General features: G+C 51.8%; 1 protein-coding gene and 1 long non-coding RNA gene across 8 annotated transcripts in view; one reads left to right on the top strand and one right to left on the bottom strand.

The window, feature by feature from the left end:
* Positions 1 to 570: 570 nt before the first annotated feature.
* On the bottom strand, positions 571 to 6,581 carry LOC140698134 (uncharacterized). Its single transcript, XR_012075658.1, has 3 exons — positions 6,456 to 6,581; positions 3,275 to 3,484; positions 571 to 1,033 (listed from the first exon to the last, which is right to left on the bottom strand). It is a non-coding gene; the product is annotated as an uncharacterized lncRNA (long non-coding RNA).
* KIFC3 (kinesin family member C3) overlaps positions 4,615 to 25,886 on the top strand; it is a 34,471-nt gene continuing 13,199 nt past the window's right edge. For 2 of the 7 annotated variants that reach the window (XM_015248119.3, XM_031680646.2), the window contains exons 1-5: positions 4,615 to 4,724; positions 8,546 to 8,753; positions 11,325 to 11,467; positions 15,045 to 15,183; positions 18,106 to 18,308. In XM_015248119.3, the coding sequence (XP_015103605.2) occupies positions 8,588 to 8,753; positions 11,325 to 11,467; positions 15,045 to 15,183; positions 18,106 to 18,308 (651 nt within the window). In that variant the 5' untranslated portion in view covers positions 4,615 to 4,724; positions 8,546 to 8,587. Of the gene's footprint in view, positions 4,725 to 8,545; positions 8,754 to 8,815; positions 9,124 to 11,324; positions 11,468 to 15,044; positions 15,184 to 18,105; positions 18,309 to 25,532; positions 25,666 to 25,886 lie in introns of those variants that run through there. The other 5 variants (XM_031680645.2, XM_015248120.3, XM_006214504.4 and 2 more) reach the window with 5 other exon arrangements.

Raw genomic sequence — 25,886 nt, 5'->3', positions numbered from 1 at the left:
ATTTGTGCAGAAAAAAAATTAAAGTTAAAAAAATAAAACAGCCATCTAGAATTTGCAGCAGATGGGGAAAAATAAATGGAGAAGTTGAAATAAAGTGGGAATGATGTTAATAATACATGTCTTGGCTTAGAACAAGGAGATGGAATGATTTAGGAACAAGAAGAGAAGCCAGGGAGGGAGCTTTTGGGAGAGGGAGCCCAGGCTTCTGGAAGATCGGAGGGAAGGGTTGACTCAGAGGAGCCGGGGGCGGGGCTCATCTCCCAGAGCCCTCCTTCCTAAATATTTTTATTACCTGGTGCTTAAGTACATAACTCCTCAGTGTTTGCATTCTTCTCATTTTTCAGACTGCAGGAAATGATAAGGAGAGAAAAAAAAAGTCCTCTGTTTGCTTTCCACCTTGGAATGCTAGGAGAGGATGTCTCTGCCAAATTCTTCCTCAGGTCATCAAGAGGTTTCAGGTTGCCCTCACCTGGGAGCCTGGAAGCACCCAATCTCCCTGGCCCATGAGGAAAGGGAAAGTTGCTGTCTAGAGATTTTAGAGCAAGGTGGTTTTATTGAGGAGAGGGTTTCCTGGGTTCCCTGCAGAGACCTCTGGAAATGGGAGGACTGTTTTCCCTGCTAACACAACTTAGAAAGAAGGTCATTTGGACAGTGATGGGGAGGGCACAGAGGGAGCAGGAAGGGGAGAGGGGAGAGAAAGGTATCATTCATTCTAATATCTATCGGGCACCTAGTGCCTATGGGAGCTGGGTCTGTAGCAGAGGAGACAGGAGTTACAGTCCAGCCCGGGGTCCCCCAAGACTCCACCCCTTTATGTCCACTGAGAAGTGTGGCTCCCTCAGAGCTGGCAGGTGTGAGCCAAGAGCCAGCCCTCCAATATTCTCAGAGGTCGGGGGTCCGTGTCCTGCCGCAGATGGTGAGTCAAACTCATGCTCGCAGGACTGGGAGCAGAGCCCCACCCGTCTCCTCCTGGGATCCTCGCTGCTCTTCTGCTCTCCATGATGTGCTGTTTCAGGGCTATTGGAAAATGTGGCTTCAAAACAGCAGTTAATTGAGTCAGGATCACTTACTATGTGACTCAGTCCAAGATGTATTCTCTGACTTCAACACACTGTTTATTACCCAGAATCTTGCACCAATCCACACTTTTCAGAGCTGTAGGGTGCTCCTTACCGACCACAGTGAAATAGCTCCTTAAGGATCCTTTCACTTATTTCCTTTTGATAAGCATAATCATTAATTTACAAGGGAAGGAAGTCTGTTTGGGTGTGCTTAATGCACCCTGTTCTTCCCCTCTGAATTATATGTGAAAACTGATGGGATGTAGGCACCTCGTGCCTGTAGGAGCTGAGTCTGTGGCAGAGGCTTTCCCTGTGATCAAGTCAGGAAAGAGCTCTGCCCTCAAGGAGATGATGGTGTAGACAGGCAGGGCCATTACAATCCAGAGTAGGGGCTGCTGCAGGGGTGGTGGGAGCAGTCAGGGGATTGTGGTGCCTGGGAGGGTCAAGGAGGGTGACCCTCTAGGCTTGAAGGACTCAAGGACAAGTAAGACCCAGCCAGGTAAAGGTGGGTGGAGGCAGAAGGGAGTGAGGTGAGTGGAGAGGCCTCATGGGCAGGGAGAACAGCATTGTAAAGGCCTAGAGGTGATCCACTCTCAACCTGAGTCATTAAAACTGGAAAATCATGTACATCTTCTGGGTGTTTTATTCTGGGTTGCTATGAGAAACGGAGCAAACATAGTCTGCTTGTTATTTGCCCCCTGTTTGCTGCCCTCTGTGCAGAACTCTCGGGCCCTTGGTTACCTCTTGGGTAGATGCCTGAGAGTTACGGGGTTTCAAGCTCTTTGAACAAAAATGGCGCTGCTCCCCGCTGCCTGGGGGATGGGGTAGATGTAGATATGGGTCTGCTGTGTTCTGGCCAGTACATTTTCGTGGCCCTCTCTGGGACACCTATGCCTCTTCCAGGAGGTAGTCAGGAGGTCAAGGCCAAAGGCTAAACCCAAGTCCTCACTCCTGGGTTCAGGACCTCACCACGGAGGTCCTGGCAAATCTTCCACCTTTCTGTGACCAGGGAGAGTTGGCAGCCTCCATATCAAACCATCAGTGAAGTTTCTGGGATAGAAGTGACTTTGAACTCTTTGGTATGTAGTTCCTGGTGGCATTGTGCAATCTTAAATTCCAACAGTCATGAAGCAATTCAGTTTTGCACTTAAGTCAGAGCTTTGCTGGAATTCAGAAAAATTCTTCCTCAAATGTCTCAATTTTCTCTTTCCTTCATAGGTGCTTTGAACTTAATAAATTCTTACACCTATATATGTATGATAGTACTATATGTTTGATATGTATGTTGTATATATATGTATGATAATACTATATGTGCTACACACACAGCCCCACTGGGATCATATCTCAGCTTCAGCACACACTGGGTTTGTGAATGAACTTTCAACTTCCTCCTGAAAATGAAGGATATGATGGTATCCCCCTTACAGGGTGTTCAGGGTTTAACAGGATCTTGTTTTTTAAAGAGCTCAGCGCAGTGCCTGGCACAGTGTTAGCTGAGGATAAATGGTAGCTATTATGTGCAAAGAGGGGGGAAAAAGACTTTATTAAACTGTCGTCAGCATTTGTCTCTAGTGGGTGGGATTATGGTTACAATGAACATCTATTACTTTTGCGATCAAAGAAAAAGAACAATAAATGTTATTATTAATTTAAAACTCTCTTTGGCTTTGTCAGAAGGAACCTGCAGTTAATGTCAACATACCAGCTGCAAGTAAGAAAAGGCTTCTGGTTCTACACCAGGACTTTAAAGATAGATTTCTCTCGACCCCCACCCCACTGCCCCAATCAAATGCTAGGGACATAACAAAGGGAGATACTTGGTCAGGAATCTAGAGAAATTTAGCCCTTATCCAACCTTGCAGTTCTGGGACCACTGCTGTCTGGAGGGCAGGAGGGGATGGGATTCAGAGAAGGTAACTCTCAAATTATGGCCTGTTCTCCCATTGGAACGGTTATCCCAGGTTCTTAGCTAGAAATCTAACTCTCCAGGGAACCATTCCAGGAGGGTGACATTCATCCTCTACTGGGCCTTCACTCTGACATCTCAGTTAGAAAATAAAACACACACGAGCCCACTTCCAGGAGGGGAATTGTAAGCACCCTGGTCTGGCATCCAGAACAATCTGAGGCCCAGAAATTGGGCTCTGTCTGTGGCTGAGATTCTTTACCACCAGCCCAGCCCCTGTGCAGCAGCGGGAGACAGAACCCACCTGGAGTTGCACGCCCTCTTCCAGTCCCCTCTTTGCTCCTCCGCCATCATCTCTTGTTGAGCAGGACGGGGCCCAGTGCCCACCCTCCTCAGATTATCTGTGGAAACATCAGCCTGCACTGAGCTGGCTTCTGAGTTTCTTTTCTCTCTCCTTCCGCACCGCACCCTGGAGTGGGGACATTGCTGCTGACTCTGGAGTAAAATGCTGCCTCTGTTTGGGAGACAAAGAACAGAGTGGCTCCTCTGGGTCAGCTCTCTCTCCTTGGCTGGCGGCTCTCTGGCCTCCCCCAGGCTTCTTCTAGGGCATCCTATGAGGAGCGCCTTCTGGGGCTACCCTGGGAGCTTCTGCATTCTGAATGTGTTTTCACTGGAGCTTAAAGGGATATTTTACCTTAAAAAATCCCGAACAGCTTTCCTGCTGGGAAGACGTTAATTTATTGAGCAAGGGTGTGTGCGTGGTGGGGGAGAGAGTGGTCAGGGGAGCAAGGGGCAGCAGGTGGTGCCCCAGCTGTGGAGGCACCCTGCCCTGTGTGCTCCTACTAGAGCTAGTGAGAACATGTGTGTGAAAACCTGTGTGCTAATGTGTGACAGTGTGTGTGCTAACTAGAGCGTGCGTGAAAGCATGTACTGGGGTTTAAAATAAAGTGTAGGCTGGAGTTGAGAGACCGTGTCAGAGAGTATGTGAGAACATGTGTGTGAGTGCAAGTGGTGTGTGTACTAAGAAATGTGTGCAGCATTTATAGGAAAGTAAGCGTCATACAAGAATGTGAGTGCAGGTATAAATTGTGTGAGAATGTGAAAGTGTGCACGTGTACTAGCTAGTGTGTAAGGGCATATGCAGAAGATCAAGAAAACGTGTACTAGAGTTCGCAAGAGCGTGTGAGGGAGCACTTGTGAGAAGCGTGTGTGAGTAGTAACCGGTGCATTGCGTGCGTGTGAAAGTTTTGTATTAGGATTTGAAAAGGTGCGTATGAAAGTGTAAGTTTAAAAGCAAAAGCATGCATGTAGGAATGAACACGGGAATGTGTGTGAGAACATGAATGCTTTCGTGTGGACTCACTAGAGTGTGTGTGCAAACATGTGAGAGCCATGTGTACTGTGTGTGAGCACGAATGACGGTGCGTGTGCGCCAGGGATAAGTGAGCACGTGTGCGCGGGCGTGTGCGGGGCGTGGAGAGACCTAGCGGGAAGGTCTGAGCGGAGTGGGCGGCCCCGCGTGTGAGTGTGAGTGTGTGCGGGAGCGCGCGCTGCCCCCCCGCCGGGGTCGGAGCCGGTTGCCATGGGAACGCGCCGCGGACCGAGTTAATCATTTCCTGTGGAAAGAGTGCGGGAGGGGCGGGAGCGGGGCGGGCCGAGGAGGCGGAGGCGTGGAGCTGCCTCCCGCCGGCGGGCCGGGCCGGGCCGAGCCCGGGGCGCTGCGGCTACGCCAGGGTCCTGTCTCCGCTAGGCCGGTGAGTCCGGGGCCCGGGCGAGCAGGGGCCGGGCTGAGCTCTCAGGGTCCGCTCAGCCCGTGGTTGGGGTGCCACGTCCGGGATCCCCGTGGCCGGCGCGGGGAGATCCAGCCCTGCGCTATCCTGTCCCCCTGCTGCCCCTGGCGCGGTCCAACTCAAGCCGAGCAGGGCATAGGGGCGGCACGTCCCCTGGGATCAGAGCAGCCTCATGATCCCCTTCTCAATTTCAATGGCCCGGGAAAGCTGGACCCTACCGGGAACCGCCTGCCCGTCAGCGCCGCCCCCTCCCCTGGCAGAGATTCCCCGCATCCGCAGGGCTCCCCTGAAGGCTACCGTTTCGGGCCCTCCCACCACGTACGTCCCCTGGGCAGTTCGCTTTCTCCCTCCCGGGGCTGAGGTCGGGTAGGCCAACCTCGAGTTTAGGAAGGAGGGTCTGGGCCGGTCCCCTCCTGGGCAGTGGGGAATTAATTGAGCCTTTGACAGCGGCAGGCTCTGGGGGGGGGGGTGGTTAGGGGAGGGTCCCAGCAGGGAGGGCGAGCTAGAAGCCACCTCCTTCAACCCCTGTTGTGAGTTAGAGCAGAACTCTGGTGCATTGGAGGGCCTCGTCCTGGCAGATTTTAAAGAGGAAGCTGCGTTTAAATTCTGAAGTACCATTTGCTGCCACCCCACCCCCCAACACATCTGTCTCAAGGTTAGGAATCATCGCCACCCCTGGCCTTTCCCCTTCCCTGGGTTTCTGTCTGCCTGAGGCACCTATCCTGGCCCAGGCTGTCCCCCATGCCCTTGATAAAAGTAGCCATTTCCTTGGCCAGAGAGTCATTTGCAAGGAATGCAGTCTCAGAATGGAGCCCTGTATTTGCAGTGACTGGACTTAAGGGACTTAAAAGTGATGAGTTCTGCTATCCTTATGGGCAGCAAGGAGCAGAGGCTTTGAAACGGGGTTGACCTGCAAAACCCAGGACTTGTGACTTGTGTGCAAGGGAGGTCCCAGCCCCTGCCAACCTTGCTGACCTTCTGCCTGCTCTCCCAGGGAGACTGAGCCTCCCGGGCAGCAGTCTCTGGGCAGTTGTCAGGTCTGTCTCCCAATCACTGCAATATCCCTGGTCTGAGGGGGGGGGGCTGCAGCTCTACCACCCTGGCCTAAACCTGGAGAGGCAGATGCCCCTCTCCCACAGCCAGCTCCTCTGCATTCACCCATCACTGGAGGGAGGTCAATGAAAAATAAAATTTGGGCATTCTTTGTATATGCCAGTATTGTTCTGAACACTGTATACATGTATTGTGTAAACTTTACGCCAACCCTGTAAGGTAGAGTTCTCCCCATTTCACAGATGGAGATACTGAGGCACAGAGACAAAGTAATTCTCCCAGGGTCACACATCTAGTGAGTGGCACAGCTGGGTTCTTAGCCAGTTTTTGGTCATGACCACTCTGTTCCCCAGCCCCCTGCCCCACGAACAAGGATTTTGAGTCTCCAGCCTTGGACTACTTGAAAGTCCTTGGTTCTTTTGACCTTCACACCCCTCCAGCTGCTAAATTCAGCTGCTTTTTCCTCTTCAGGATCTTGCACACATCCTTCCTCTTTCTTCCTGATATCTTTCTGACTGCCTTCCAACTTCCCTTCCTGAAAGTCACAGAAATATTGTGTCCTCCTGTCCCCTCCTGCCCCTCAGACTTAGCTATCTCCTTAAAATTCTTCTCCCTCAACTGTGGAATCAACCTCCATCTCACCTTCCCAGTGGCTCGGCATGCAGGTGGAGCCCTCAGCTGGTCCTCAGGGTTGCTTGTGTGTCCAGCTCTGTGCTGAGCAGCCTGGAGAAGGGGACATCTGCCTGTTCCTCCCAGGTCATCCACTCCACACTGGTCCATCTCCATTTCCTCAGTGGCACTGCCCACATATTGGCTTAGCTTCCACCCCAACATTTGGCCCACAGCCCTGTCCTCCTCCCAGAGAGATTGTACCCAGGAGCCTCCTCCTTCAAGTTTTCTTCCTCAGTCACAGAAGGCAGAGACCAGGACTCCCTAGCCAGGACCCTGGCATCCTTCCAGGGCTCAGCTCTGGGAACATCCGTCACCAGATCTTGGGGCCACCCATCCTTGCACTCTTACTTCTTTTGCCTTTTGATGCTTCAATCATTCCTGCCCCTCTGTGACCTGGTATGCTCAAATCTCTCCTATTGTAAATACCACATCCTCTCCTTCCCATCCCTCCCCAAAGAGAAGGAAGTGGCAGCTTCCTCTAGCCCCAGCCCGTCCCTTGGGCCTCACCAGGTCTGCCCACTGCCCTGCTCCATTGACCTTTTCCCTTAAGAATCCCCCAGGTGCTTTCTTCCAGTTTGATCTCTCTGTGGCATGGTTCCCTGGGAACTGACTATCCTCTCCTTCCCACTCACTCTCATCACCTCTGAGGACTCTGTACCTGTCTAGTGTTTCTGCCACCTCTGATCTTCCTTCTCCAGCTTTTCTTCCCACCTGGAGTGAGCTCTGTCCTCCCTGGTTGCCTCTTGTCCTGCACCACCTTTGGCGATCGCATTGTTATCTGTGGCATAGTGACCCCCATCAGCCTCCCAGCTCTGCTTCTCCATCTCCAGCCCTGCTCTTTTCCAAGCTTCAGTCTGAACTGTTGTGTGCATTCATTTTGGGGCATTCACCCAAGAATCCATCGCCAGCTGTTTGGTGTGGATGTAGCTGCTATTCCAGGCAGGGTGCTATGAGCTCTGCCCTAGGGAGATATAGAGGGTCAGGGGAGGTAGATACCATTCAAATAAATATCTTTACTGCCTGGTAGAAACTGGTCAGTGCACTGAGGGATGGGGAAAGTAGTGTACTGCCCAGGTAGCGCCATTAGGAATTCTTTGGGTGCCTCCAACTACATTTAAAACCAAAAGCAAACTGCACATTGGTTCTCTGAGCTGACGTGGCTTCTTCTGAAAATGGTGTCACTTATTGTCCAAGTCTAGGACTATAGCTTGGTGTCACCTTAAATGATCTCAAAGCTGTTTTGCACACAATAGGTGCTCAGTAAAAACTTGGACAGTAATTGAAGTCTGTTCTGTTCATTTGCTCAGTTCATAAGGGCCCAATGGGGCTTTCTACCTGGACCAGTGTTCCCCACCCCCACCCCTGTTCTCCCATAACATCTGGTTCTTCCCTGCATCTTGTTCTGATTATGAAGGTCTGTTGAAGTGTTTACCCGCCTCCTGATAGGGAGCTTTGAGGCTATGTCTTTCCTGATCAAAGAGGAACCCTGGCAGGTACCTGGCACAGAGCAGGTATTGGATAAATAATTATCAAATGAAGAATGAATGAATTTTTGTATCTCAACTGCTAGCCTGTTGTCTGCCAGTTGTAGGTGCGGAGTGAGGGCTACTGGAATACATGAATGAGCTGATTTTAAGAGGGAAAAAAATTATATATATATATATATATATATATAACTGACTTGTCACTGGCCCCAGTCAGGGCCCCTTCTGAATAGATTCATGGAGATGCTGTTGACTGGTGCTTCCTCCATGTAAGGCTGTGACCTGTCTTCATGCTGCCAGGCTCAGAGTGGAGGAGTTGAGATGTGGGGTCTCCACATGTGCTACAGATACACCTGATGGGCTCCTTGCCACTTCTGAGCCTCCCTTCTCCTTAATAATCACCCTGAAACGGTGATAGGCCCTGTTTCATCCAGTGAGTCCAGGGGGTGCTTAGGGGACACTGGAGTTGGGTCTCTGGGTAACAGATGACCCAGTTTCTCGGACCCTTCCAGATGGCCGGCTCCGATCTGCTGAGGGGTGCCGGCTTCAATCTCATCTTTCTTGCTCTCTTCGCAGGCTGCCCGGCGTCCAGAGGAGGCTGCTGAGCCCTGCCGGGCCATGGTCCCCTCTCGCAGGACTTGGAACCTGGGAGCCACGCCCTCGCTGCGCGGCCTGTGGCGAGTGGGCCGGGCCGGGGAGCCGGAGCTGAGGATGGCTCGCCCCGCCCCAGCTGGCCCGGCCGCCCGCCCTTTCCCACACACCGGCCCGGGGAGGTTGAGAACTGGTGAGTCCGCATTTTTAAAATGCCTCTTTATTTCCCTTCCTTCCTCCAGATACCAGCGATGAGACCGGGGTTTCTATCAAGTTCCTAGGCTCAGTCAGAGCTGTCAGGTAATTACAGGGTACCGGCAGCCGTGAGCCGGGCGTGGAGTCAGGGCGTCAATTTCTCTGGGCACTCCTGCCCCGCGCCCGTCTGTAAAGAGAAGCCAGGGACGCCGAGTTAAACGTTAACGCAGTCTGTGGAGCAGGGGGGAACGCAGCGGACAGCCACGCGCTCCCTGACCCGGCCAGGTCGCTGTGGCTCTGTGATCCGCAGGTCCTCGGCGGAGTGCTCGTGGTCTCGCTCCGGTTTCTGCCCGCGGCTGGTAAACAAGGTAGGTGAAGTGCTGCCGGGCGCCCTGAGCAGCGCTGACACTTGATTCCGCCACGACTCGCCCGCGCAGCGCGGGTAGTGTAAGGAGTGGACTGAGGCTGCTTCAGAGCATGACCTGGCAGGGAGTGGGCGCCACGCGCTCCTTTTAGGTGCCACCCAGGGAGGCCGGACAGAAGGTGGGCAGTGAGGGAGTCTAGGCCCCTGCTGTCCCCCTGGGGGAGCTGTCAACACCAGCTCTCCTTTCTGGGTCATGTCCCCTGGTGCCTCCAACATCAAGAAGTGGGCAGCTCCTCTGAGTCCGGGTGGGGGCTGGATCATCAGACCGGGGAGCTGCCCCATGACTGCTGACCTTGGCTTGGGCAGATCATCCTGGAAGTGCTTGGGGAGAAAGGGATCTTCAGGGAAGATCCCCTTGGGGGTTTGCTGTCTGACTGCTCCTGATCTACCAGGAGAGGGGTTTAGATTACCAGCCTGTCTGAGCTATCAGAGTCCCTCCAAGCCATCAGGTCCAAGCCCCTTATTGTACAGAAGGGGAAACTGAGGCCCAGAGAGGGTACACCTCAAACTCCAGTTCCCTCTCTCCCACCTCGGTTGTGTTGTGGCAGCCAGAATTTTGCCCTCTAAAGTCTCTCTGCAGGAGATAACAAGGCTGGGGATGACCCTGGAAGCCTTAGGGAAAAGCTTGGGCTTTTGGGTCAGGTAACCCCAGTTGTCTGGGAGGGACTGAACATGGTCTATACCCCACAAGGTTGTCCAAAGGATTACAAATGTAATGTAATATGAATGAATAGTATTGCTATTCTGGTTTAAAAAAAAAGAAAACAACAATTGTAAAAAACCAAAAACCTCTTCTCTTGGAACACTAAAAAACAAAGCAAAACAAACAAACAAAAAAACCCACAAGAAAACAAGAACAGAGAAAAGTATAAAAAAGAAAATAAAAATTACCTATAAGCTTGTCAGTAAATATTTTATACAGCTCCTTACAGTCTTATGTGTGAGCATATTGGTCTATTAAATGAGTATTATGAAAATTATATGACCAGACAGACTTTTATGCACTTTTAAAATGTAAAACAAAGATTCTGTGAAATACTGTGTATGAAATGCTGTAAACATAGTGCCTGCTGCTGGGTGGTCTTAGCCAGTATGGTTGCTTCTGGGCCCCTCTACCCCCACTGGCCTCTTATCTATCTTGAGCCAGGCAGGCAAACAGAGGGTGGGTTAGCACATGGGTTGGGAATACCGGCTCCATGTGACCCTGGGCGCCTTATTAACCCTTTGGGGCCTCCACTTCCCACCTCTCAAAGTTGTTTTGAGGAGCTGACAGCCTGCATCTGTGGCCACTTTCTGTGTGAGCACTTTACGTGTGTCACCCCATTTAGCCTTCACCCAGGACTGTGAGGTTGTTCCTTATGCCCATTGTATTGACAAGGCAACTGAGGATCAAGGAGGGCATTAAGGCCTGGGAAGCCCTTCACCCAGTGCTGGCATTTAGGATATGATTTCACCCCAGGGTGATGGCTCTGCAGCTTGCCATGTGAGGCGAGCCCCCCTCCACCCCTGTCCTACCCCACAGGCTGTGGTGGGAGGTGGAAGGGGGGCAGTGGATGGGGTGTCAATGCCACAGTTGGCTCTCTCCCCTCATCCAGGGAGGGAGGCTGTACTTCCTCGAGAGGATGTGCTTTAACTGGTCCTGAATGTGCTTTTGGAGGCCTCAGGGACCAGGCCACCCAGTGTGAGGTTGGTCTTTATGAAGGCAGGGGAGAAATTGCCACCTAGAGGCAGCCTTGATAATGAAGCTGCGGCCCCAGGGTGCACCTCCTGTGAAGATTAGTGCAGCCAGGGTGGTGTTGGCTTCCTTCTGCTGCTGTCTGTGGAGGGTGCTCAGGGGCAGCCCTAAGGCCACTGTTGAGGGAGGAAACCCTCCCACCCCCCACAGGGTCTTGGGCGACCTCCTGCAGAGGATGGGGCGGGGGGCGGGCAGCTTTTGGTTAGGAGAGAGCCCAGCCGCTGCCCAGTGCCAGGCCTTCCCTCTATGTAGGGCAGGCATGTGAGGGCGTGTGAGTCCCTCCTGGCAGTGCCCGGGCCGGCCCGGAGTGTGTGAAAGTGGAGCTCAGCCGCAGCCCTGGCCAGTGGTCCCTGGCCAGCAACCTCCAGCCAATGTCAAACGTCTCACCTGTCTCCTCTGTCCTGGGACAGGGCGTGGAAAAGACACCCCGGCCGGCGGTGACGAGGACTCTGGCACCCGAAGTGCAGCCCGCCCGGCCCTAGCTCAGTGCCGAGCCCTCAGCGTGGACTGGGCTGGCCCCGGGAGCCCACACAAGCTCTACCTGACCGTGCAGGTAAGCCCTGGGGCCTTCAGAAACACTGGGGGTCAAGCCCAGCCAATGTGTCTTGGCCCTCTGAGCTGCAGCAGCTGGGTCTCCGACAGGCTTCCCTGGGGAAGGAAGCACTGAGGGAGACCTGCGACCTGCCTTGTGCCTCTTTGCTAAGCTCCTCAGAGCACATCCGCCCTCAGCTTGGGAGGATGGGGCAATTTGCTTTATTAGATTATCTCGGGGGAAATCTCACAGGAGATGACAGCAGCTTTTCAGCCACGCCCTGGTTCCAGTGTTAAAGTGAGAAATGTGGGGCCTTCTTTGAAAAACTGTTAGGAAGATGGTTTTTAGGGAAGCTGTTTATTCCCACTGGGGCATGAGAGACTATGGGGCTGTAAGTGCATTTCCTTGGTTAAAGTGAGAATCTAAAGCTAGATAGAGGGCTTTGTCAAAACTTGGGTTCTTTTCTCTTGCAGTTATCACCAGGTGACTTTTAAAAGACAAACTACATATATATGTATAGTATTTGGTTGTAGAAATAATACATCATGATAGCAATAATAATAGCTACTATTTATGGAATACCGACCTTGTACCAGGCATTGTGCCATGTATTATATCTCACATCAGAACAAGACGCAGTTGCTGTTTTATGTGAGTTTTATGAAGACTCAGAGAGGTCAAGTAACTTGCTACTGGTCACACAGCAAGCTGTGATCTGAACCACTAAATGTGATGAGCTTTATAACATATGGTGTAAAGAATTCACACAGGGCTGGGATATAATATCTAGCAACTGAATGCCTTCTGTAGTCCTGCATCTTTGAGAAATTTACTGTTAAGAGTTTGTTGTTTCTTTCTCTTTCTGATAAAACCACTTGATTATATTTATACAATTTTTTTCTTTATTATTATCTTCTATTCTTTGACTATCTCTTTCCCTCAACAGTAACTCTTGGTGATTTCTTTGCGCCTGTCAATATATAGAGAGCTACCTCATTCTTTTAAAATGCTGCATAATATTCTACTTCAGGGTTTATCTAATTGATCCTCTGTGTTATTTCTGATTACAAAGAGCTCCTTAAAAGAAATACCTATGCATTTATGCAGCTATAGCTTTGAGCAATTTCAGGACAGTACAGGCTCTGCACTTTTTAAACAAATGCATTTGTTAACAGATATTTATGAAGTGCCTACTGTGTGCTGGGTGCTGGCACACAGCAAAGAAGACAAATAGACCCAGCAATCTAGCAGAGGGGCCAGGAGTAATCAAATGATCACACATGTATGAGCAAACTGGGAAGGGCCATCGAGACAGTGGCAGAGAATGAAGGACCAGAGTTCTGCGGGGCTGTTGCCAAGGCCCTGCCCCCAAGAAAGCCTGTGCATGAGAGGGTCCACCTTGGAGGGACACATACAAATGGAGTGTGGGAAACATGTGTCCTTTGAGTGTATCCTCCCTTGTGTGGCCCGAGCCTGGATCTGAACATGGACCCCTTGCTTGTGGCTTCAAGGACAATCTCGGGCTTCAGGGACAATCTGGGCTTCAGGGTTTTTCTCAGCCTGTCTTCTGTGATTCATCTGAGAACTGAACCAAATGGTCCTTCATTTATCTCTGAGGTCTATGAGAAAAGCAGGTCTGGTACAGGAACAGTTAAAGAAACTGGAGAACCCATTTTATATCTGACTTGAGCCATTGGTAGTTAAATCGGGAGGTGGTTAGAAACTGGCAGCCTTGAGTAGGGTGGTGGCTCTGTTCATGAATTTTGATTATGGGGTGTTGAGTTGTGGTTGCTGCTGAGTCCTGGGGTCAGCAGATCTGCTGAGGATCTGAGACGCTCCCGCCAGCAACTAGTTTTCACATTCATGTCTTTCTGGGCCCCAAGAAGCTCCATTATGTTTATAGGAGCTTCGAGGTTAGGGGTGTGGGACTGAAGTAGGGACCCAGGCACAGTGAGGTGACTCAGTGGGGACCTCCCCCGCCAGCCTCTCAAGTGATGAAAACCTGAAACACTCCCTTCAGAGGTGCTGCAGAAATTCCCAACCCCCCGGGGGGCCTGTCTACCCTTCCTGTGGCTTGGCCAGCGGGCCAGAAATAGTGTAACCTTTGCTCTGGACGGCAAATGGAAACTTCCAGCTGCCGCCGTTGCCGCCACCAATGACAGGGCTGCTCGTGCTGGTGTGGCAGTTGGTCAAAGAGTAGGGACAAAATTAAGTTGGTGGGAATTTTCCTAAATACAGGAGACTCAACCACTGCTTCTCAAGTAGAAAGTGGGGTTGAGAGGGAGGGAATGAATTGTGAACTAACTAACTTCGGATACCCCTTTTCTCTGCTCGTCCATTCTCCTTATTGGCTTTTTGATTATAAAAGTTAAAAATAAATGAAGGGGCTCCCCATTGTCTCAGTGACTCTTCACACCAGCTCTGTGAGGCCAGTGGTTTCTGTTTTAAGAATGGGGAAATGAAGCTTCAGGAAAGGTAAGTAACTTGCCTAGGGTCACACAGCTCACCTGAGCCAAACTTCGCACCCGGGCCTTTCTGACTCTGGGTTCTTGGCAGTTTTTAAACACAGCATTTGTCTTTTTGTTTTGAGTACGGTGAGCACCAAGACACACACAAGTGTCTGTAATCTCCCTTCCCAGGCAGCTTCTGTTATGGAAGATAACAAAGTAGAACACTATAGATGCTTATAAGGTTAAAAATGGGAATGCCAAAAAGGTTCAAAATGAAATGTAAATCCTTTCCCTTCTTCCTACTTTCTCTCGGCCAAGTTTCTTTTTATTCCCTGCAAAGTTTAAATGATGCCTGCTTCTCTTCTTGGCCCTCCACCGCCACCTGACCTCCCAGAGAAGAACAGTGTATATTTCCCCACATTTTCTTTTCGAGGCCTGTTTTATTTCCATTGTCCTTAAATGGGATCGGACCTTACATGGGGTTCTACTGCTTGCTTGGGACGTCTTTCTGTGTGACTTGCAGGTGACTTTCTCTGGATGCAAGACTCTTTCTGTTCCTCCCCTCCATCTCTCCACCTTCCTGCCTCAGCCTTCTTTGCCTTGGTTCCTCCTTGATCAGGAGACAGGGTCCTGTGTTCCCGGATAGCCATGCTGGGTGGGTAGGCCATGACCTTCCCCTGCTCATGTGGACCTGTGTGTTACCCAGCCCTTGGCAGTCCGAGGCTGATGCTGTCTGGGGGATGGGGACAGCTAACATCAGGGGAGGGTTGCCCTGTGCCTGGTGGAGCTGGACAATACCCCTGAAGCGAGGAGGCCCTTGCACTGGTGACTCAGGCCTCGCAGGTCAGTCGAGTGAACTTCACTTGAGGATGTCTGAGTGCCCAAGAACCTTCTTTGCTGGTACAGATGGCTGGCTGCCGATGAGGCCAGAAGAACACATTGCCACCATCCCGCTGTGAGTCCTGGGCATGTTTTCTTCCAGACTCCAGGCCTCGTTGTTCCCACCTACCCACCCACACAGTGAGGGGTGGACCCGCTGGATCTGGGGTCCTCACCAGCTCCAGAAGCACACCATCCTCAGGCTCGAGGGGGGGTCCCCTCCCCACTGCCGTCCCCTTCATGTGAGGATTCTGGTTGTGTCTTGGCAGCAGGCCCTGCAGGACAAGGGGTGCAAGAGCAAGAGTCAGGGGACAAAAGAAGAGAAACCCCCGAAGAGGCAGGCGCCGGCCCCCAGGCGGGACGGGGAGGCCCAGGAAGCTGGTGGTGCCATGAATGTAGAGAAAACAGGTAAAGGAAGTCTGCCTGCTGACTGGAACAGCCCTGCTTAAGGCTAGTGCCGGAGGGGAGGCTTCCCACACACTGGCCTTCTCACCTGGAGGTGGACACCCTGACGGGTGACTCAGAGACCCCAGCCTGCCCATCCCCACTCCAGGGACACCCTCCTCCCAGCGCCACCAGGCCCCAGTGATGATAAGAGGCTTTGGCCAGTACTGGCTGGGGTTGAATTTCCCTGCTTTTTGTCTTTTCCTCAGTGCCTGTCAAAAGCAGGGCAAGGGTGGCAGCCTCAAAGACGCCACTGCCTGCAGGGAGAGGCCTGACCCCCTCCTCTTGTATCCGTGGGTCCATCCAGGACCCACTCTGCTGCCTCGAGGCCAGGAAAGAGGAGCTGGCGGCTCCACTCTTCTCTGGTGAGGCTGACAGGTTCTGGAAGATTCTGTGGGCTCCCTCTGTGGGGCTCCCCTGCAGGAAGCCTGAGCCCAGCAGTCACTGGGAAGAAGCATCCTCAAGGAGTCTGTGGGGAAGGCCAAGGGCAAGGGGGTTAAAAGGAACCGGCCTTTCTCCTGTTTTCCTCCTCCTGTCACCAGAGGGTGATTTGTGTATCTGAACTTGGATGGGGCAAGGAGCCACTCCTTCTCTGAGGTTGTTCCAGAGCCACGTTCACCCGTCTGGGCCCCGGGTGCTTGTGCTGGGGCAGGTGTTGAGGTCTGGCCAGGGTGTGGGCTGACAGGCCTTGGGATGGTGGGGACATCATCCAGCCAGTCCTGAAGACTGACTCTTGTCAGTGGGGCGGGGCCTCCCTGAGCCTGAGTGCCCTTGAGGGGCAGTGCCCAGGCAGGGGCTCTGAGCCACTCTTCGGAAAACTCGAATTGACCAGTGACCTACTATGACGGTGGGAGGGTCCCTCAGTCCCTCACCCTTAAGTGTCCCTTTGAGCTCATATCTCCCTCCTCTGCTGACCTCCCTTAGCTGCCTTCCCCTCTTTCGGCTCCCTTGGCACACAGGCTCTGTGCCCAGATCGGGATGAACTCCCCTAGCAGTGGCATCTGAGGGTGTCTCAGAACCAGTGTGAGATGAGCAGGGTCCCAGGCGAGAAGGGCTGTTCCATGTCCTGCTGGGTAAATAACACTCACACCTGCGCATCCCTTATGGGTTCCAGGCTCTTTCCCAAAGTGGCCTCTTTGGGGCAAGGACCACTGTCCCCGTTTCACAAAGAAACACCCTGAGGGGATCCTCCCACACGTCTCTGAAGTGGCAGAACCAGCTCTCGGACCTGGAGTCCAGAGCGTTTCCTGCTACACCACGGCTGTCTGCAAAGGCAGAGGGCCCTGCTGGTCACATGCTGCCCATGGCAGCCCCGTGTGCCAGCCTGGAAGCATCTGTCTGACCTCGCTCTCTCTAGAACAGATAGCAGAAGCTTGGCCAACGGTGTGTGACATGCATGCTGTGTCACATGCAGGCCGCACGGCCAGGGCCCCCAGCCAACTGGTGACGGCCCCTGTTCCTGCTGTCCAGAGGGCCTTGAATCTGAGCCGTCCCTCAGGCCTGGGAGGAAGGGAAAAGGCAGCCTGTGTATACTTGGCCTGCTGTCTTTAGAGTGAGAGCAGCTTCTCACTGTCTACCTATCCTGGGGCCCGTGCTGAGATGTCCCGCCCAGCCTGGAGGCAGCTTCATCCACACCCTCACCCCACTCCAGCCCAGTCCAAAAGCCAGGCTGCTGTTTTGGCTTCCCTACCATCTCAGTGAGCACACTTGCTGCCTCCCTGTGGGTGAAGCTGGGGTGTGTGACTTTAGGTGCAGGTGGCTTCGTTCCCAGAGTCTGGGCCACACCGCCCTCAATCCTGCCCACACAGGTCTGCGGCTCCCCGGACCTGGCGTGGGGGAGCCCAGACGCCCTGGTGCTCTGAGGCATGGTGGAGGCTCTCAGCCAGTGGTTGCCACTCTCCATACTTCACTCTTGGACACTTTTTCCTGCCTCTTGGGCTTTGGCCAGGACCCATATTGGGCTGCCTGAGGAGGGAGGCAGATCCCCTGCCCTTGCAGCCTCTCCTCTGCCCCACTACCCCACCTCCTTGACAGCTTCCCAGCTGCAGAGACCACGGCCATCCTTGGTACCATCAAAGCAAGCCATGGCAAGCATCCCAGGCCCCATCAGCAGTCACAGGCCTTGCTTCTGTGTCTCTGTCCTTCCATTCGTCCGTGTGTCTGTGTCTCTCCTGCTCCCGGTGACCGGACAGTGGAAGGCCGTGGGAGGAGGAGGACTCAGGCTGAGGCCCTGCCCGCCCCGGTATTTATCCCTTCCTCCTGCCCGTGTGGTCCCTGTGCTCAGTTCCACAGAGCGCAGGGGTCGGCCCCGGAGCGGGCCTGGCTGTGTTCCTGCCCATGTGCTGTGTTTGTCCCCATGACCTGGTCTGTCCGTCCATCGCACACACACACCTCCCCTTGCTTCTCTGTGTACAGGGGGCCACTCCCCGTGGAAGGTGGGGGGCAGGCTGGGGAGTCCCTGCCTCTCTGTATTCTGGAGAGAGTTTGGAGTTTAAAGAAATTATGTTCCCCTAAGAATAGTGTTTTCTGGGAAGAGCACAGCTGTGGCCAGAGGCATGGCTTTCTCAGCGGCAAGTCCTCGCAGGCTGGCCATGGAGAGGGTATTGCCCATCAGACCTAGAACACTGGCTTCAGGGGAGTAATCAGTGGAAGTTGCTTTCCAAAGTCCTGGTCCAGGCAGTTTGGTTCCCCAGCAGCTGCCTGCTAAAGTGGTTCCTGCGACGCAGGCCCCGGAGGCCCCCGGGTAACCCATGCTGCTGCTGCCCCCAGCCCTTGCCCGGCTCCCCCAACCCCTCTGCTTGCATCCTTTCCCCGTCTCCATGGTCCGCCCTGCTATGACAGGCTCCCTCTCCTCACCCTGCTGATCGGCCGCTACTTTGCTCATAGGTGGGCGGCTCTTTGGCAGCGGGAGGCGCTCGAGCCTGTCGGGGCCACCGGGTGCGGCCCCTGTGGTACATAGAATGGTGGAGGCCATGTCCCAGCTGCAGGAGGAGAAAGCCCAGCTACAGGAGGAGCTGGTGGCGCTGCGGGAGAGGCTGGCTGTCCGCGACAGTGATCGGCAAGCCACATCCACCCAGCTGCAGCACCAGGTACCTGGGGAGGACGGGACAGGCAGCGGCCACTGCCCACCGTGGAACAGGCCATCACCCAGGACACCTGGGACCCACCAGGCCCCCAGCATAGTGGACAGGTTGGGTATCCTCTCCTGGACTGGGAATGCACAAGAGGGCCAGGTGGCAAGAACCAGAGGCCAGGGCCTCCCGTCCTGGTCATCCACATGCTCCATTCCTCGTGGTTACCAGGGGCCAGGCCCTACCTCTCCGGAAGTGACAGGCAGCATGTGCAGATGTGAGCAGAGCAGGAAAGCACAGGGATGCTCCTGCCCTGAGGCTAGTTACTGAGTCCACCCGAGCTTCCAGGGTGCCCTGGCTTGGCAACCCAGGTGGACACAACTCATTGCACAGGTCACCCCACAGAAAACTGGCAAAAAATGAGAGTCTGGCACATGTGCATGGGAGAGAAGGGAGTCTCACATCTCTAGAAGCCAGAGAAAGGCGAAGGGTTATGCTGGCCAGTGTCGTCTCCTTCATTGACTGGCCAGGGGGACTCTGGGGGCTCCAGTGTCCCTTCGGGCTGACCACTGGCCTTCCTCCGTATGCCTGGCTAATTCACTGTCTTCTCCCCACCTCCTTTCCTGAGGCTTAGCTCCCCACTCTGATCATCGGTGTCTGTCTCTCGTACCTGTGTCTACTCTCCCCACTCCCCCAAGAACTATCTGTCCTGACCACCTTTCCCTTGCAGAGTTGGGTGAGCCTCCTTGGGGCATCCATAGCACCCCGTGTCTCCCTCTTATACACTGACCCCATTGTTTGCTGCCTCTAGGCCTGTCTGCCCAACTAATGGGAGCTCCTTACAGCAGGTGTGATACACCAGCTTTCTATCACTGTTGCCTCCTGCAGTGCCCGCGCGCCTGCCTTCCTCAGATGTCTGCTGAGTGTCTTATGCACAGGCACGCAGCTGAGCACGAGGGATGTCCAGGCAGATGGGCATGCCGTAGCCTGTGGAGACTGCAGTCTAGGGGAGGACAGATGTCTGTCACATGCACGCATGTAAACTGGGAAGAGTAACAAGTGCCCTGCAGGTGGGCACGCGCACAGCGCGTGAGGGCTTGTACCAGGGCCTTTGTCAGGGAGAGCAGAACCTGCAGGGAGGTTATAGACAGTCTCCCTGAGAAAGCAATGCCGGAGCTGAGGTTTGGCACAGAGCAGAAGAAGTGCATTTGTTCTAAGCTGCGGGAACAGTTAGTGCAAAGGGACTGTGGCATGAGGAGCAAAATGAGTATCAGGGGGAACCACAGCTCATATAGCTGGAACGTGGCATGAGGGGCTGGCGTGTGGGACTGTGGGCTGGTCCAGGGCCCTCCCTGCAGGACACAGGTCTGGCCTGTGGCGAGAGCTATTCCTTCCCTGACCTTCCCCGGTTTAGATTGTATGAGCACTTCACTTTTGAAACAAGTTTTATTTTTGTTTTTGCTAAAGAACTTTACTGAAATATAATTCACATACTGTAAAGTTTACCTCTTTAAAGTGTACAGTTTATGGTCTTAAGTATATTACGATGGTGATGCAGCCATCACCACTATTTAATTTTAGGACATTTTCATCACCCTACCAAGATCTATTAAATTACTCCCCATGTCCCCCTCCCCACAACCCCTGACAACCACTGATCTACTTTCTGTTTGTGTGGATTTACCTTTTCTGAACATTTCATATAAATGAAATAACAGTCTGTGGCCTTTTGTGACTTTAAACAAATTTTTAAGAAACATTTTTTCCCTTTAATTAGCAAAATTGATTTACTTTTTAGAGGGGAAATTGAAGGTCAAACATCTCAGCCTTTTTGGTGTCTTGGAGCCACAGCTCTCCAGACATTCCTGGCCCCTCTCCTCCCCTCACTCCCCCACTCCTCTGGATGATTTGGAGATTTCAGAATGGTTCCTGGTCTTTGCTCATGTTTTATTCCTGAACTTTCTGACTGCCAGCTCTTTTCTGAAACTATCTCAGGAGATGCATTTGAAGCTCCAGGTCTCTGAGCCACTCTTTAGAGGGCCCAACCCTGTGGAGCTGTGGCCAACCATGGGGGCCCAGAGCCGGCTTCAGGTCCTGACTTTGGCACTACTCATTTGCTGTGTGACCTTGGGCTAGTGAATTACCACTCTGCACCTCAGTTTCCTCATCTGTAAAATGGACATAATAGCAGTACCTGATGAGATGAGCCAGTATTATTGGTGTCACCACTGCCACCACCATCATGGTCACTGGGACAAGAGTTTTGGATTTGAAGTCATGTGAACAGGGCTCTAGTCCTGGCCGTGCAGCTGTCGCAAGTCACTTCCTCTCTCAGCCTTCATTTACCAATCTCTAAACTGGGTCCAATGGATGTTTCTTTGTGGTTATAGGGCAGATCAGTTATGAAACTGGACAGAAAAATGGATGGCAAACTATAAAGTACAATGCATCATGAGGTGTCACTTCTGTGTGCTGTGGTCTCCTGTCAGCGTCGCTGTGGTTGGACACAGATTGACCTTCCTGGTCTTCCACTGAGTGTTGCTTCTCTAAGAAAAGCCCACAGTGGGATACACTCACCTTATCCCCAGACTTGTCTAGACTCGCCTTCTGAACATGGCTGCTTTCCCACGTCGCTCGTCCTGAAAGGCCATGTAGCCTACTGGTTATGACTGAGGGCTCAGCGGAGGTCCCTCAGACCCGAGCTCCTATCCTAGGCCCACCACTTAGTGGTCAGGGGACCTTGTACAAGTTGCTTAACCAAGGCTTAATTACTTGGAACCTCAGTTTTTCTTCCTGTAAAATGGGGATAATAATAGTACCTACCTCACAGGTTGGGGGATTCAAAGCAATGACCTGGTGAAGCCCCCTTGCCCTGCTGGCAAAGCTGAATTAGTAAATGGGGCTGCCATTATCACTGTTGGAACCTGGCCTTGGGAGGGCTTTGGAAGTCTTTTCAGGCCTCCACATGGATATGTCAATGGAGATGTTTGTACTGACCGGCAGCTCACTGTGCTCCCATGGGGAGCACTCAGGCCAGAAGTCCTCTGTCTTGGGGCACCCAGCTGAGCCAGACTGCCTAGGATGCCAGTCTTGATCTAGTTACTGAGGAAGACTTTGGCTAGTCCGGATGACTCTCCTCGACGTTGGCCACATCCTGGTGGCCTCAAGCTCCCCTCTCCTCTTGTGGATGTCCCTGGAGCAGTGGCCTCCACTCTTCCAGGGCTCCTGCCAGTGTTACACATGCCCAGACTGCACCCCATCTTTTACTGCCCCTGCACCTCAAGATAGAACCTTTAGAAAATATGTCCAGAGGCCACAGAGTGAGAGACTAGATCTAAGCCTTCACATGTGCCTTGTTTGTTTGGCCTGCTTTTTTCTTTTTTTTAACCATTTAAAAAATTTTTAGTAGAATACTCATCAAATTTTGCCACCTTAACCATCTTTAAGTATACAGTCCAGAGCTATTAAGTACATTCACATTGTTGAATCACCATCCATCTCCAGAACTCTTTTCATCTTGCAAAACTGAAACTGCCTGTTAAACACTAACTCTTCAGTACCCCAGCTGCTAGTAACCACTGTTCCACTCCGTCTCTATAAATTTAGCTGTTCCAAGAATGTCCCATTATGGAGAATCATAGTATTTGTCTTTCTGTGTCTGGCTTATTTCACTTAGCATAATGCCCTCCAGATTCATTCATACTGTAAATGGCAAATTTGCCTTTTTTAAAGCAGAATAATGTTCAGTTGTATGGATATATCATTTAGCTTATCTGTTCATCCATCAGTGGACAGCTGGGTTGCTTCCACCTTTTAGCTACTGTGAATAAAGCTGCTATGACCATGGGTGTGCAACTATCTCTTTAAGACCCTGTTTTCAGTAACTTTGGATATGTGCCCAGAGGTGGAATTGCTGGATCATATGATAGTTCTATTTTAAAGTTTTTGAGGAATCTATCATACTGTTTTCCACACCGGGAGCAGCATTTTACATTCTCACCAGCAGGGCACAAAAGTTCCAATTTTTCCATATCCTTCCCAATGCTTGTTATTTTTGAGTTGCCTTTTTTTTTTTTTTAATGTTAGCCATCCTAATGGGTCTGGAATGGTATCTCATTATGGCTTTGATTAGCATTTATCAAATGATTAGTGATATTTAGGATCTTCTTATGTGCTTATTGGCCATGTGTATACCATCTTTGGAGATATGTCTATTCAAGTCCTTTGCCCATTTTGAATCCGGTTGTTACGTTGTTGTTGAATTGTAGGAGTTCTTTATATATTCTGACCTTTATCAGATATGCAATTTACAGATAGTTTCTCCATTTTATGGGTTGCCTTTTTACTCTGTTGATAGAGTCTTTTGATGCACAAAAAATTTTATTTTGGTGAAGTCCAGCTTCTCTATTTTTTCTTTTATTGCCTACACTTTTGACATCAAGAAATCATTGCCAAATCTAATGTCATGAAGCTTTTCCTGTATGTTTTCTTCTAAGGGTTTTATAGTTTTAGCTTATACATTTAGGTCTTTGATCCATTTTGAGTTAATTTTTAATATAAGGTGTTATGTAAGGGTCCAACTTCATTCTTTTGCATGTGGATGTCCAGTTTCCCCAGCACCATTTGTTGAAAAGACTGTCTTTTCCCCACTGAACGTCTTGGCACCCTTGTTGAAAATCAGTTGAGGGTTTATTTTGAGGGTCTCTATTCTATTCCATTGAGCCATATATCTATTTTTATGCCAGTACCACACTGTTTTGATTACTGTAGCTCTTTAGTAAGTTTTGAAGTCAGAAAGTGTGAGTTCTCCAACTTTGTTCTTCCTTTTCAAGATTGTTTTGGCTATTAGGGGTCCTTTGAGATTTCATATGAAATTTAAGATAGATTTTTCTGCTTCTGCAAAAAATGTCAGTGGGATTTAGACAGAGATTACATTGAATCTGTAGATTGTTTTGGGTAGTTTTGACAGCTTAACAGTATTGTCTCCAATCTGTGAATGCAGGATGTCTTTCCATTTACCGGTATCATCTTTTATTTCTTCCAGCAAAGTTTTGTAGTTTTCAGTGTACAAGTCTTTTGCCTCCTTGGTTAAGTTTATTCCTAAATATTTTATTCTTTCTGATGCTATTGTAAGTGGAATGACTTTCTTAATTTCCTTTTTGGGTTGTTCAGTGTTCGTGTACAGAAACACAACTGATTTTTATGTGTTGTATCCTGCAACTTTGCTGTATTTTTTTTATGAGTTCCCATTGGCCTGCTTTTTTAAATGATCAAATTAGTTGCCACCATTTAAATCTTAGTTAAGTTCCCATAAAAATCTGGACTTCCTTTTTTGTCATAAAATTTTGGAAGATGTGGCATCTCTGGGCTGATGTTCCCACATGCCACCCAGTAGCAGCTCCTGCCTTTGGCGGAAGTGAGCATCCTGCAGCGTGCCCAGCCTCCACCACCCCTGCTGCCCCGCGCCCTGCCTGACAGCTCACTCACTCACAGACCCTGCTTCTCCTGGTCCCTCATGCATTCAGCTCTCTTTCCACACGTTTACTGAGCATCTACTATGTTCTCAGGGAGTATAATGCTGAAGCAACAGACAAATGCCCCTGCCTTCACAGACTTTCATTCTAATAATAAAACTTCTTACACACGGGGCCCTGTCCTAAGTAAGCACTTTACCTATATTATCTCATTTAATCTCACTTAATCTTCAAGATGTCCTCAATGAGGCAGCCTCATTCCACAGTTAAGGAAATGGAGAGGCTTGGTGTCCAAGGTTGTCTGCCAGGTAGCGTGATGATTGTATTAGAAACCTGGGCAATCTGGCCTGAGAATCCATGTTCTCAACTGCCCCGCAATGGCAGAAGGAAAAGTTGGCAGTGGAAGCAGGATGGGATGGACGTGGCCAGATGGGCCTGGTCAGTGGTCATGTATGTAGCCAGCAGTCAGGTATCCCAGGAGGGGGAGTGTTGGGGACAGGATAGGGTGCTTCCCTGGGCTGCCTCTCAGGCCTCTGGACAGTGTTTCCTTGGGACCTTCTGGATCCCAGACCCTCTTGCCTTCTCAGTTCAGTAATGCCTCGGTCTTGTCCCTGGGAGAGCTCTCCGTTCCTCGGAAGATGGCTGTTGATGGAAGGCCAGGCTTGGTGGGAGGTAGGGAGGTAATCAGCAGGTTGTCCGTGTCAAGAGGAGCAGACAGCTGGGAAAACACAGACCTGTGCAGGGCAGCCCCACCCTCTGCTGAGCCCGCTTCTCCTGGGAGATGTAACTGTGGGTTTGGGTCCGGTCAGCAGACAGGCCCAGCTCCCAGTTCTTCCCTGGGGGCACCCCCTGCACCAGGCCCGTGGCTCAGTTTCTCCAGCTGACAAGGAGCCAGAGGGGAGGAACTGGGGAGGGCTGTTGCACAAATCCAGCCTGGTCCCTTCTTGACCCTGGGGTTGACTTCAGGCTGTCCTGGGACTGTCACAACAGCCTGTCAGGAGCCCATTTGCCCCTTTGGCCTGGCTCTTTGCGCTCAGGAGCGTGTGTGCTGCCCCCTTGCTGTTGCTTCAGGTTCACTGTCTGCTGTGTGCTGGTCACCTTCTGATGAGCTGATGGAGAAGGTACCTCCCCTCTTTGCATACAGATGCAAGTACCAGGGCTGACTCAGAGCTGTGCCGGGAGGGTGAAAGAGGTGCCTTCCTCCCGCAGAAGGCGCTGCTCTCTGGTCAGGTTCACCCTTCCGAGCCTGCCTCCCAGCTGTGGTTCTCTCTCTGTCTCTTTGCCCACTGTTTTCCCACCTGTTCCCCCTTCCAGGCTGAGACTAACTGCCATCTCCCCCCCACCCCGACCCCTGGCCCTCCCAAAGCGATCCCTCTGGGTGGAAGGCAAGGGTCCCACCCCTGGGCAGCACGTGTTCTTATTTCCCAGCCCCAAAGGGAGCTAGCCAGCCGGGGCGCGGTCACCATGCACCGTTGGGTGGTTTGTGCCTGACAAACCCCCCTGCAGCATTGGTGGGCTGTGTCCCCCCACTACCTGAGACAAGCCAGAGCTGACTGAGTGTCAGACACGTCTGCCAAAAGGGTCTTTTGCAGCCTCTTCCTCAACCCCCAGCGCCACCCTCAGCCCACCCCACTTGGCAGCCACCTCCTTTGGGGACGCCCCTCAGAGGTTTCAGACAGAGGCTAGGAACACCTAGAGTTCCAATTGTGATGTAAGAAGAGAACAGGAACTGACTGCAGGCAGGCGGCAGGCAGGCATCCTGACCCCCAAGTAAACACTGGAAGACCCCACTTTCACTGCATCGAGGTCTGAGTGCCAGTGGTACTGGGGACAGAAGAGGTCAGAGCACACCTGGCCCGGTGCTGAGGAGGCAGCCTGTGTGGGGAACCAGCTCAGTGCATGTGAATCTCCCTGGGGTGATTTCTGAGGGAGGGAAGGGAGATGGGGGGCCAGCAACTTTTCGAAAGGAGGTAGAACCCACCTGTATGAGGATGGGGAGAGTACAAGAGGAATACGTATTATTTGAATACATATTCTTTACCCTGCAAAGTGTAAAGAATTTGTCAAACAATTCTGCAGTCCAGGGCCCTCTGCTTTTTGTATTGCATACTCAATTTTGTTT

Source organism: Vicugna pacos, chromosome 9 (assembly GCF_048564905.1).
Source record: "Vicugna pacos chromosome 9, VicPac4, whole genome shotgun sequence".
Lineage (NCBI taxonomy): Eukaryota > Metazoa > Chordata > Mammalia > Artiodactyla > Camelidae > Vicugna > Vicugna pacos.
This window is presented reverse-complemented; position numbering and strand designations above follow the sequence as displayed.